We start from the raw sequence: 13,142 nt of genomic DNA, 5'->3' as shown, positions 1-13,142 counted from the left end.
TGGCGAGTATATGTTTGAGACGCCACAGTATTTTGGTTTCATTGCGTAGCCATAAAAGTGTCTGTAATCGTATATTTCAGGTCGGGAAGGCAAATGATGACATCCTAACTCACCAGTTGATCGACTTCCTGATGGGGGAATCTGACGGTATGCCTAAGGTAAGGGCCCGAACTTACCTCATTGCACATTCCCATACGTCTTTCTCAACTTACATCATGCAAACCTCATTGCACATTTCCATACGTCTACCTCAACTTACGTCATGCAAACCTCATTGCACATTTCCATACGTCTACCTCAACTTACGTCATGCAAACCTCATTGCACATTTCCATACGTCTACCTCAACTTACGTCATGCAAACCTCATTGCACATTTCCATACGTCTACCTCAACTTACATCATGCAAACCTCATTGCACATTTCCATACGTCTACCTCAACTTACATCATGCAAACCTCATTGCACATTTCCATACGTCTACCTCAACTTACATCATGCAAACCTCATTGCACATTTCCATACGTCTACCTCAACTTACATCATGGAAACCTCATTGCACATTTCTATACGTCTACCTCAACTTACATCATGCAAACCTCATTGCATATTTCCATACGTCTACCTCAACTTACATCATGCAAACCTCAATGAACATTTCCATACGTTAATTTACATCATGCAAACCTTATACCACCTTACTATTCCTTAACTTACATCATGCAAACCCCATACCACCTTATCATACCTTAACTTACATCATGCAAAACTTATACCAACTTACCATACGTTAACTTACATCATGCAAACCTTATACCACCTTACCATACCTCAACTTGCATCATGCAAACCTCATACCACCTTAACATACGTTAACTCACATCATACAAACCTTATACCACCTTACCATACCTTAACTTACATCATGCAGACGTCATCCATTACCTTACGACACCCTTTTTGACCACACATCTACTCAATTCACCTTTGAATTTTGTCATGCTCACTCTTTTCCATCTCACCGCTTCTCCCTCTCATTCCTACATATCACCTGCTGGTTTTTGTTCCCATCAGGACGCCAAGTACTTGTTCCGTTTGTACATGGCACTCAAGCAATATCGCGAGGCCGCCCGCACAGCCATCATCATTGCGCGAGAGGACCAGAACTCTGGCAACTACCGCAACGCACATGATGTCTTATATAGCATGTACCAAGGTAAAATAGCAGCTGTCTTGCTAAAGATTTAAAGAGGAGGAAGATGTTTCGTCATATTCTTCTGCACTATAGACATAAGGGTCGTTAGTCTACGATAACAGCTCGCCAATAGTTCCGAGAGGTGTTTGGGATGGTCACCTAAGATGTTGACAGCTCGTTTATTGTTTCAAGAGGTGTTTGGGATGGTAACCTCGAACGTTGACAGCTGGGGTTGGTAAGGGGTTGTTTGTGGTTGGTAAGCTCCTACTAAAGGTTCTCTCATAGACAAGAACTTAGGATTTCTTTTTCATCTTTTCACTAGCTCATCACCTTATGTAAACTGTATCCATATACTTGAATAATAATAATTCAGTAACAGCGATCTCTAAGTGACCATGGCTATGGAGGGCGAGGTCGAAGCATATATCGTCCTCATGATAATTCTATTATTGTAGAACTGATTGCGCATAAGATAAAGATTCCAACAGAGATGATTCAGAACCTGATGATCTTACACAGCTACATACTCGTCAAGGTATTCAACTTTGCATCTTTTCCCTCCATTTTTACCTCAAATGTGTATTCATGTATTGATCACAATATTAGTCTCGGCGGCTATACGTCAAGTGGGATGACCACACCGTTTTCATCTTATTTCCTTCTGATCTGATCTGTATTCGTCTCTATAGCTGCACGTCAAGCGGGGTGATCACACAAAGGGGGCTAGAATGCTCATTCGTGTCGCCAACAATATCAGCAAATTTCCTTCTCGTAAGTAGTAGTTCTTTGGGATCGTAGAGGGTTATGAATTTTATTTCATTTTTAGGGGCCTAAGAAAGGTCTTAACTTACAGACACCTTTTCAAAACAATGTTTTTCTTTTGTCCTAAAAACTACATTTGTATGTTATTATGTCGATTACACATCTAGGATGTAGACATTTAGGTAGATATAAGACTTATACTGAAAATCCAAACTAAACATATTAAATGTTGAGAGGAATCTGGTTCCCTACTAGCATTCACCAAAAACTGGTACTCGACTCTGCAACATTTAGTTAATACGATTTCTTCCGGGCAGAATAATAGTATACCATAGTCTGCCACGCTCTCTCCTGGCAAACTCTCTTGTACTCCACTGGATAGCCCATCATGGCCCATACTATGGCTATGATAACTGTCTGGTTTGTGTGCTTCAGACATCGTACCCATATTGACGTCCACTGTCATTGAGTGCCATCGATCAGGTCTGCGTAATTCCTCGTTCAGCTACGCGGCGATGTTGATGCGACCGGAGTACAGGCAGAAAATCGATCTCAAGTACAAGAAAAAAATTGAGCAGATTGTACGGTCAGTATTCAAGATTTTTTTTTACAGAGGGGTAAGGGGTTTGTTTTGTTTGTGGTTGCATCAAGCGGGTGGCTAGTTCTCCATTGACTGTGGGAGGGGTGCACCTTAAACATGCTTATGCCTAATAAGCTAGTTTGGCTTTGTATGATTATCTGATTATCTTTATATTAGAATCTGTCCAATAATCTTTTTTGTTGTAGAATGTGAATAAAAAAATTTAACTTTGCATTTGTTTAGGAGCTAGATTGAGAAGGGGGGAATTATATTTTCTAAAATGATTTAGTAACATACCCTGACTTAAGCTTTCCCTGGCCCCTGAGGGTTCAAATCAGACTTTGAGCTAAAAAAAAACCCTCAACCATTGGTGATATTATAGTGTTATGCGCGCTTCTGTAAACTTCTGACAATATTTTAAGAAAAATAGCCAAATGGCATGACCGTGCCTTTCCTTGTTATACAATTTCTACCCTTTTTATTTTCATAAAGTACTAATTTGTAACTTGGTTGCCGCAACTACGTAAGCACTGTTGTTTGCCTATTTTCATTGTCATAAAGCTCTTATTTGTAACATGGTTGCAGTAGCTACATACTCACTGGTGGGCCTATTTTCTTTTTCACAAAGCTCTTGTAACGTTGCTAAATCTACATGCACGCTAGTTGTGGGCCTATTTTCATTGCCATGGAGCTCTTATTTTTAACATTTGCCGTTCTTCACCCTTATCAGAAAACCTGACAAGACAGAGGAGGAGGAACCTCAGGATCCTTGCCCGTACTGTGGTTACGAGGTGTCCCAGACCAAGCTTGACTGTCCAGAATGCAAGAACACCATACCTTACTGCATTATATCTGTACGTACAGTGATGCCTAGGTTATGATACTCTGATCTAAGGAATCCTTTATTCTTGGTTATCTCAAACCAGAATGCTGGATTTCAAAATCTCATTAATTATTCGGTAGCTATTTCACCATAAATGCATTTGGTCACGCGAAAGAGCATTTATACAACAGAATTTACACCAGATTCTAAAAGCATCGGGAGAAAAATTGATTTCACCGCAAGGAGAAAGCTGGTTTGATCAAATTTACTTGAAGGGCGGTAGAAAAATAAACTACAAAATTCCCTCTAATTTGCTGAAATGTTCCTTGTTTGCGAGGCGCTCTCTTTGTTTGATTAGAAGACCCGGTCAAGCTACATTGCGTAATCCGAGCTTCCACTGCTAACCCGTCTTATTTTTTTAGAGAAACTAACGAAATAGAATTGGAGGGACGTAGTGAATGGCAATGACGTTGGCTCCCATGGATGATAAATCCCTATTCCCTTAATGTGTATTACTTTGTATTTCTTTGGGCCCTAACATTCACTTCAAACCAACTTATTTTGTTTTCACAGGGGCGACACATGGTGAAAAATGACTGGACTGTTTGTCCGAGCTGCAACTTCCCTGCCCTCTACTCCATACTCAAGGAGTAAGCATTTATACATTGTCTTGTTATACGGGGTCATTTGCCAGAAGTAAATGGGAATCATAAATTTAAAACCTGTTGAATGACCACCTTATAGAAACAGATCATGTTGGATCTATATTATTGACTGCGGCTTTACCCTGGGTGCTTGAACACCTTGTGTGGTATTGTTGGCCGTTGCTTTACCCTGGGTGATTTTCTCCCTTGCAGATTGTTAGAGTCTGGAGAGACAACTTGCCCTATGTGCTCAAAGGCTATAGTAGCATCCGAGGTGAAGCACATCAAAGACCCCTCTCCATACCTTGAAGAATCCGAGTGTTAGTTACACTATGGCCAGAGGGATTGTGTTGGAAAAAAAGTCAGAACTATCCTTTCTGGTCTGTTTTTAGTCTAACTTTAGTCACATCAATTACTATGAAGGTCTAATGCTAGTTACACTGTGGCCCAAGGCATCATCAAATCTGTGCATTAGCGAAACTAACACAAGTTGAAGTTTGCAGTCGTAACGTCAATACCATTGGAGGTGGGACCATTATGTGAATTATATTGCTGGAAGTAACTTTTGGATTCGAGCTCCCAAGCATTTATTAAACCCTTACCCTCGGAATAGATTAGATTGGCTGAGAGGGGGGTGGGTCTAGTCATAGTCATATGGAAAAAGCATAGCATTTGAAGATTCCTTAAAAAAAAATGACCCACTCTTTGGCCCCAAAGGGGGTTGCATGTAAACCCTCTATGTACGTGCCTAAATGATGTACAACTTTTTATTAATAACTTTCACGGGGTTTATGTAATTTATAATTTTATTAACTCTCTTGTAACAAAATTTAGGGAAACAGAAATTGTTCTTCTTCTAGGAATGAAATTCTTAGTCAACCTTGGGGGCTAGATCAATGTTGCTTATGATTGCCCAGTCCTCCCAGGCAAATTTATTTTCAGTGAACTGAAGTGAAGTAAAAAGTCTTTTCTTTAGACAAGACTATTTAATAGATATCAGTAACTGTTGCATCTTTCTCTAACAAAGTAGTATGGTTGTCTTTGCAAAGCAGGTAAACAAAAGTTTGCAGTGTACTATAAATGCCATGTATATAAAAATAAAAACCTCAAATGTTGGCTGATGATCTGATTTATTTATATCTTACAAATGGCTTTGCTGCTGAGTAATTTAGCAAGCAGGATGGAGGCACTTGTATTTCTTGTTACTGTGTAATGTAACAAGGGTGATCTTATGTCTTGTTACTGTGTAATGTAACAATGGTGATCTTAGTCATGTCTTGTTACTGTGTAATGTAACAAGGGTGATCTTAGTCATGTCTTGTTACTGTGTAATGTAACAAGGGTGATCTTATGTCTTGTTACTGTGTAATGTAACAATGGTGATCTTAGTCATGTCTTGTTACTGTGTAATGTAACAAGGGTGATCTTGTTATGTCTTGTTACTGTGTAATGTAACAATGGTGATCTTAGTCATGTCTTGTTACTGTGTAATGTAACAAGGGTGATCTAGTTATGTCTTGTTACTGTGTAATGTAGCAAGTGTAATCTAGTTATGTTTTGCTACAAAGTAATGCAGCAAGCATGATCTAATTTGCCTGGATTTGGCGTGGTGACCAGATAAAAACTTGCATTATTTGATAAAGCTTTACTTAAAGTATAAAATGTACATTTATAATTCCTACTAAAATAACTGTTCACAGATGTATATGGCAGAAAATATAACATTAGAAGAGCATTTTTAATTATCAAAGCTGCACAAGAAGAAAGCCAAAAATAAAATCAAGTAAGAGTTAAAATAAGCCATATACAGTACATGTTTGCATCGAATAGACCCCAACTAGTTTGAGAAATAATCTGGTTTAAAATTAGGTGAGGTCTACACCAATTAATTAAATCCATAAATTAGAAACAAAATCTGGGATTAAATCTCCTCTAATCCATGACTAGCATGGCATGACATTTTAATTCATTTCTCTGCATCTTCTCCTTTAAATTGCAGTGATGGACATGTCAGGGCTTCCACTAAGCCATACGTATTGAGTGTTTGTAATTTGCAAGTTCATTGAATGTTTTGATAGTGGTATTGTAAATCCAATGCTGCTGCAACTAAATGTACTCGGACAGCCATCTGAATCCTGAAAACACAACAACAATTTTTAATATATAGGTTAACAAATAACCACTAAGTTTATTTTGGAGAATTTCACAATGCATTTTCTAGCAACATAATATATAATGAATATTGAAGCGTGATGTTGTGGCAAGAAAAACACTCTTGGGAATAGGGGGGGGGGGGTATATAAAACATAACACTTTTATTTCAACTACACATTATTGACACATTTATTAAGACTATATTAGTGGTAACAAAAAAAAACGTTAATGTATGTAAAAAAAGTGACAGCAGCATTATCAATGAAGAGATCCTAATTACTGTATACGATTGTTGTTATGAATGTTATTTAGTTTGAAAATAATTTATATTCAGTCAAGGGGTCATATGTTATTTCCATATGCATAATCTACAAGCATAGATCATTACAACTAAGAGGGGTAAGGAATCATCAGAGTAGACAACTTTTGAGTAATGTTGTGAATATTTTCAGGGCAAATTAAACTGTGTACTGCAGCTCGTGTTGGTTTTGTACTTACCTTCTCCATATCCTTCTCTCTTGAGTACACTGCACATAAACAGTTCCATGGGTCGGGTGGCAAGATCTTTAGCAGCCACACTACCCTGGAAATAACATGCAAAACACAAAGGTTTAAAACTACACAGTATCCTAGCAAGATACTGTACGGTTGGAACAAAATTGCATTGGATATAACAGGCGAAACATTCCCATAAAAAACTAGCAACGAAAGCAATATATGCCTGGAACAACATTACACTGAAAATATCAAGTAAAACATCCAGGTATAAAACAAGAACCAAAAGAAAAATAGTTGCAAAAAATAAAACATACCTTTCCTGTTGTCTGTCCGAATAACCCAAAGTTCTGGCGGATATAATCCTCGCCCACAGCTCCTGGTATGTCTATCTTGTTACCGAGGATAAGGACAGGACATGAGCTCAGTTGCTCATCAGCAAGCAAACTCTGCAGATAAACCAATGTTTTAGTATCAGTGCCCTTTATAAATCAACATGCGCCTTTGTCAAAATTCAAAATTAGATTGGCCTAAAGATATGTCGTGAGTAACACTTTTTAAGAATTTGACTTTTAAAGGATTTGATTTTGTATTTTTTAAAAAAATGAGCCAAGCATCAGACTAATTCTTTGCAGAAACTCACCAATAAAGTACACATTAAAATGGGTGTTCATCTTTTTTAAATATAGCATTACTTTATTGACTCCAATTGACATAAAGTTCGAATTATGTTAAGACTAATGAAAAATTCCTTACATCAAGTTCCTTTTTAGATTCTGCCAGCCGCTCAAAGTCAGCACAATCGATAATAAACACAATGCCGTTGACGGCTGGGAAGTAATCCTTCCATATTCTGCGTGCCTGCCTATGACCTCCCAAGTCAAACGTTGTGAACCTCATCCCACCCATCGACAGCTCTTCTGACGCTAGAAGACAACAAAACACGCACTGTTTATGATTTAAGTTAATAAAAGTCACCCTATACTGTAAACTAGTATATGTGGTGATGAGTCCATAAAATGGGAGATACAGTTTAGTATTTCCTTTATCAGGTTGTATTTTTTTCTGTAACAAGAAGCCTGTAAAGCAGGGTAAAGTGAACGATGATTGTAGGTACAGTAAGCAATTGAAACAGAGAACGTTTTGAGATCAAAGGACACTGAGAGAGAATGAGTAAACTTGAAATGTTTTTGAGATTTATCTGTTTTAAACACTTCATACACATTTTGTGTTTATGTATTTTTACTCAATAACAGAAGAGACAGACTGGTCAACATCAAGCAAACTGTGTCAGCAGAGGGTTAATGTTGGTCAAAACAAAGTTGTGATGTTTTCATGTTATGTTGCATGTTATGTTGGAGAGTCGTTTACATCCTCAATATCTGAACAATGAAAGAAAAGTTTAGCTCTATCAATTGGCTCTCATGACCAAATTAACAAAAATGATTTTGGTGCACTCACTTGGATGTAATGTTGGCACGTGTTGGGCCATTCTGTCGTCTTTAAGCATGTGTAGAAGAGTTGTCTTTCCAGCATTGTCCAATCCAAGAAATACTAACTTGCCAGATTTCTGATATAATCCTATAAACACAACAAAATTAAAAATATTTAATAAATATTTATTGTGAGAGGAAACAAAGGGAGAGTTTTAACAGAGTTGAAATAAACCTTCCGTTAAATGCTTAGTGATTAAAATGCCATCTGTTCCAGTCGAAATTATTAAACAGATGGTAGGAGAAATGATAACAACATGGAAGTGAATAGAAATCGAATAGAAATACCTTTTACATTGCTTTTACAAAATGAGAATTAGCACTTGCATGTTTGTGACGAGGTGTCTGCCCAGAAAATCCATTTATGCACTGACAGCATTATCGATTTTGTTATACAAAATTATTTTTTCAAATTCAATCTTTCAATTTTCCATTGTATCCTCTTAAAAAAAGTAACATTCAAACTGTAAAAAAGTGATTTAATTGTGCTGAAATCTTTCTTATAAAAAAAGGATAAGCTAAAGAAGTTTCTTTATTAACTTTATGTTTTGTTCCAGTAAGTAATCAGTAATAAACTAGTTATAAAAACATATGTTTTATATGTAATGGCTGATTATTGTAAATAAAGACAACATAAAAGAAAGAGAGAGAGAGAGCAGAACAGTATATATATTTCATTGTTTATTCACAAGCAAACAGTCAGACTTCAGCTATATAAACAGTGCATCTTACCTAAATATCCCAGGGCACCAGTGAACCAGTCCCACAGAAACATCTTGTAGTAAAACCTAATTAATGAATATATATAATGGTGTGCATGAATTTATTGAACCGATAACGTTTACGACAAAAACATACTGTGGTCCAAAGTTTCATGGTGTTTTGCAATAAGTCTACTTGCACTTTATATTCCATTTCATTAAAATCGCCTGTGGATTTCCACCAAACCATTTCAAGTATTCAAGAAGCAGCTTATAGTCGTGATCAGGAAGATACTGATACAAATAACTAATAAACCTAGTCGTTAAAAGAGTTATTATATACTGCATTTTTGGTGACGTGACAAATATACAACGACGTCGACTTTCTAGCATATCATTCTTGACGGCCAAACAAAACCGCTGTGAGTCTATAACGTGGATTTCAAGACGTCAGAACGTTGAACAGATATAAAAATAGCGTAATAAACTACCTTCTGCATAAGATTACACAAACTCGGGTAATCAGGACGACAGAAAGAGCATTGCTATCTATTAGACACGTAACATGGATGACACAACACACCGTTTCCAACAATTCCAATCGTCTCCTTCCAAAATTTGGCTTTTCGTCCAAAGATTACATACAAGAATACACAAAATGCACGTAAATCCTTCCTTTTACTCACCTAAATTTGTAATTATAGACCGGACCTTGGTTTAATTTCGTTGAAAAGAATGTTTTATTTCTTTACCCTTTACACGAGTAAAGGCTTTATTCTTAAGTTACCCGGATGAAGAATAAATTGCGCAAGCGCGCCACGTATATTTCTGCCTCGTTCTGGTGGGTCTCCGGTGCGAATCGCGGAGCCTGGGGCTGAGTACTTTCTTTCCTTGACGTCCCCTCCCCTTCTATCGCTTTCTTGCTTGCCACAGGAATCCCTATCCCTGAAAACAGCCAAATTAACCCAATGGCTAGTAGGCTAATTGTATTGTCATTGTTTGGAAACAGCGAAATGAAAAGGTATTCTAAAATTCAGTGATCTTGTAAATTAATAGAACAAAAGCTGTACTTATATTGTAGGAGGTCAGGGGTTTTCCCGAGAAAATTCCAGACATTTAGGAGGCTGGGAAATTGATCGGAATATCTCTTTTAAAAATAAGGCCCTTCCCTGGATTTAAGATTTGAGGCCCTCCTGAAAATCTGTGTTCTAAAATTCGCAATCCCCCCCTCCCCCAAACATAGTAGCTTTACCCTTCGCTAGATAATGACTGCTACTTAAGGTGGACAGAATTTTCTTACAAATCTCTAATTGAAATAGCCTCTGGAAGTGCGATACCAAATATAGCTATAATAACTTATCCCTATTGAGTGGTGCGTCCAGGCTTTTGGCAATCTTGTCGACCTATATATAGCGAGACAAAGCATAGATTTTGATTTTATTGGATGAAAATATTATTACAAGAATGGTTATAATAGCGCTCATGTTGGGCCATGCGGTTGCACCCTTCCTGGATCGATTTCGAGTGCAATCCTGAAATCTTCGCATCGCAAAATGAAGATAACTGGTTTAGGAGTGCATTCAATGTAAAGAGTGAGGTCGTCACCTGGAGGATGTTAGGAACTCGGTCTCTAAAAGCTCGCATCAGCCCTGCTATGAAATACGTCAGAAGAAGTGCCAGGGTTAAAAAGATGAAGACCCAGTTTGCTCGTCGTTTTTGTAGAGCGTTGAGAGGTAGCCCTGCAGCGCGATGTTGGGCAACAATCTGTCTCTGATGCCTTCTGCTCTCATGCGTCACAACAACGCTGCAATAGATGCAGAAAGAGAAGCAAACAAGAACGGAGATGTTCATGGGGAGAAAAAGCGCTGAATAGAACACATTTAAAGACAAGAGCGTTGCTAGAAGCCAGGCGCAAACCACACCAAACACCACGCGCTGTTGCGTGACAATCACGGGGTAACGCAATGTCTCTTTCATCCCTATGTAGCGGTCAATGTTCAGCAACGTCAAGTGGTGTAGAGAGCTTAAACTCAGGATCTGAGAGACGAAAAGTAGTACACGGTGGGTATAATAGTGATACGTAGCACCAAAACAGGTGTATTGATCCGTTGAATAGTACATGATGTGTTCTGCCACCAAAGAGGGCTGTATTATAAATCCAACAAGAAGGTCTACCGACGCTAGAAGCCCGCACAAGATATTTGCATTGCTTCGAAGCGAGCGGACCTTCAGTAGAACGAGGATGATCAGGAAATTTAGGGTGATAGTGAAGGGGCAGGTGGCGCCGTGCAGGATGGCTTGTACTAGAACCACGTTCTTCTTAGTGCGCATGTCAGTTTTGGGGAAAGGAAGCATTTCGGCAAACTTTCCAAACATGGGACAGCTGGTGTTTGTTGTGTTTTCCATTATTAAGTACTCCGGCTCTGAGAACCAAACTGAAACAAAAAAGGATATTTAAAAAAAAACTAATCCCTGCATTTTGTTTTATTGTTAATGCCATTTTTTATTTTAATGTTTTTTTTATGCTTCCCTGTTCTTCTTTCGTAACAAGAATACAATAAATGGGCAATAAATGTATAGTAGGAATACATAAAAATACAATAAACATATATACTATACATATATACTTGATATACTTAATATATATACTTAATATTCTATACAAATAAAATATACTGTCATCGTCTTCTTTATTTTTTCTTTGGCTGATTTCAAAAGAAATTTTCAGAACCATTTTATTAAAATAAGAGTCTTCTGAATCGACTTGAAGACCGAGTCTTTTTGTTTATCAGTTTTTTTATTAATAAGTGGCTAGAAAGTTGTCACTAGTTGGCATAATTCTGGCATCTAGGTATTTGTTTTCTGATATTCTAAGGTGTTTGGCTGTTTGTTCCTAGAAAAGGTATATGTTTGAAGGGAGAATACCGGCCCGTGTTACATAACAAGTGATGGTTTCTAAATTAATCCTAGCCCTACTAACAAGCACTGGCATATTCATAAAAAAAATCTGTCATTAAACACTCGTATAAAACTTTAACAAAAAAAAAGACACTGTACCTGGGAAGGGCTGTTTTGTGGTCACTACTTGTGCGATGTGCGACGACAGATGTAGCGTCAGGGATGACATAAGAAAAGCATGATATAATATGATTCTGGTATGATTGTTCTGACGTCATTGATGGTTCAACGATAATTTACTGGCTAAATCGGAATTCACCTGCTTCAGTAGTTTGTCTCTAATTCAATATGTCACAAAATAGAACCCCATGAGACTAAAAATTGCGCTTCTGAATCAACTGAGTAAAACCGGTAGCAGTGGAAATCTCACGATCATCTGATAAGGAATCTTTGTTCCAAGAATTCCAAAGCGGGCCAACCAGAAGTGTTTGCTGGAGAAAGCCATTTTTTTTCCATCAAAAAAAGCTTAAACGTTTAAATTATAATCAGCAAGGTCTAATTTCCTTTCTTTCAAGTGACAGGTGAAATCAGTTTTTTTACACTAATATAAAACCCTCGCCTAGCCATCTTTTCAAGATATTACAATATTGTATAAATATGCCTTCTGGGCTTTCCTTTGAATTGCTTTTCCTTGGTGCCAAGACATTACGAGACATAAAAAAAAAAATAAGAAATTTCGTTACTTTCTCACACATCTCACTTCATCCCTTGGCTCTGTCACGTGCCCTCAACAGCAATCTTGTCAAATTCTTAACAATTGAATTTAATTAACCGAAAAGGAAGCTATGTTTTTGTATGGTCATTTTGTATTTTGAAAAAAAAAGGGTTTTTATTTATTTTATTCTACTTCTGCTGAAGATCGATCAAATTTTTCCCTACAACTTGCATCAACATGGCAAATTTCGGTCCTTTTACGTGTCATTTGCTGTAGAGACAGCATGGAAACCATTTTTGAGTCCAGACTCCCGCTATTAGGACACTTTTTGCACTGTTGTTTTAATGCTTCTCTTGTCGGGAGTCCTCTAAAGTCTTAAGAAAGGAATGTATTTATATAGTATCTTAATTCCCAGGGAGTGAGAAACAGATAAGGTATCTTTTCCTTTGAATTTTCACTTATCATATAATATTGTTATTTTGCTTTTTTAAAGACTGATAAATGAATAAGACTTAGACTAGAAAGATTAAGGGATGGACCAGTAGAAAAGTTATAGAAAAAAGCCAAAAAAAAATATCTCCCAAGGTAAAAAAAAAAAAAAAAATGTAACCCAATCGAACTTGACTCCCCACCCACAAAGCTTTGCGCAGCAAGAAAAAAATAAATAACCGTGTATACCTAA

General features: G+C 37.4%; 3 protein-coding genes across 3 annotated transcripts in view; 1 reads left to right on the top strand and 2 right to left on the bottom strand.

Annotated features, from left to right (window-relative positions):
* The window catches only part of LOC116601466 (WD repeat-containing protein 19), a 37,578-nt gene extending 32,459 nt beyond the window's left edge, over positions 1-5,119 (top strand). Inside the window, exons 42-49 of the mRNA XM_048733377.1 lie at positions 81-158; positions 1,075-1,216; positions 1,651-1,730; positions 1,885-1,966; positions 2,393-2,543; positions 3,268-3,391; positions 3,934-4,010; positions 4,218-5,119. Of these exons, the coding sequence (XP_048589334.1) occupies positions 81-158; positions 1,075-1,216; positions 1,651-1,730; positions 1,885-1,966; positions 2,393-2,543; positions 3,268-3,391; positions 3,934-4,010; positions 4,218-4,329 (846 nt within the window). The 3' untranslated portion in view covers positions 4,330-5,119. The remainder of the gene's footprint in view (positions 1-80; positions 159-1,074; positions 1,217-1,650; positions 1,731-1,884; positions 1,967-2,392; positions 2,544-3,267; positions 3,392-3,933; positions 4,011-4,217) is intronic.
* On the bottom strand, positions 5,118-9,680 carry LOC5517724 (GTP-binding protein SAR1b). The gene is made up of 7 exons (XM_001637730.3): positions 9,534-9,680; positions 8,879-8,934; positions 8,115-8,234; positions 7,410-7,579; positions 6,971-7,102; positions 6,657-6,741; positions 5,118-6,139 (listed from the first exon to the last, which is right to left on the bottom strand). Exons 2-7 carry the CDS (start codon positions 8,919-8,921, stop codon positions 6,111-6,113), a joined length of 579 nt encoding a protein of 192 aa, XP_001637780.1. The 5' UTR covers positions 8,922-8,934; positions 9,534-9,680; the 3' UTR covers positions 5,118-6,110.
* On the bottom strand, positions 9,626-12,520 carry LOC5517718 (probable G-protein coupled receptor 21). Its single transcript, XM_048733582.1, has 3 exons — positions 11,905-12,520; positions 10,308-11,282; positions 9,626-9,792 (listed from the first exon to the last, which is right to left on the bottom strand). Exons 1-3 carry the CDS (start codon positions 11,972-11,974, stop codon positions 9,626-9,628), a joined length of 1,212 nt encoding a protein of 403 aa, XP_048589539.1. The 5' UTR covers positions 11,975-12,520.
* Between the last annotated feature and the right edge of the window lie 622 nt (positions 12,521-13,142).

This window comes from Nematostella vectensis, chromosome 10 (genome assembly GCF_932526225.1).
Source record: "Nematostella vectensis chromosome 10, jaNemVect1.1, whole genome shotgun sequence".
Classification (NCBI taxonomy): Eukaryota; Metazoa; Cnidaria; class Anthozoa; order Actiniaria; family Edwardsiidae; genus Nematostella; species Nematostella vectensis.
This window is presented reverse-complemented; position numbering and strand designations above follow the sequence as displayed.

Bases quoted from the DNA above. Each gene is read 5' to 3' on its own strand.
- LOC5517718 (XM_048733582.1), bottom strand. From the start codon at position 11,974: ATGTCATCCCTGACGCTACATCTGTCGTCGCACATCGCACAAGTAGTG. The intron at 11,283-11,904 runs GTACAGTGTCTT...TTTTTGTTTCAG, and splicing joins CACAAAACAGCCCTTCCCAG to TTTGGTTCTCAGAGCCGGAG. The intron at 9,793-10,307 runs GTAATAATATTT...GGCTGTTTTCAG, and splicing joins GCGCTATTATAACCATTCTT to GGATAGGGATTCCTGTGGCA.
- LOC5517724 (XM_001637730.3), bottom strand. From the start codon at position 8,921: ATGTTTCTGTGGGACTGGTTCACTGGTGCCCTGGGATATTTAG. The intron at 7,580-8,114 runs GTGAGTGCACCA...GTTGTCTTCTAG, and splicing joins CGTGCCAACATTACATCCAA to CGTCAGAAGAGCTGTCGATG. The intron at 7,103-7,409 runs GTAAGGAATTTT...GTTTATCTGCAG, and splicing joins AATCTAAAAAGGAACTTGAT to AGTTTGCTTGCTGATGAGCA.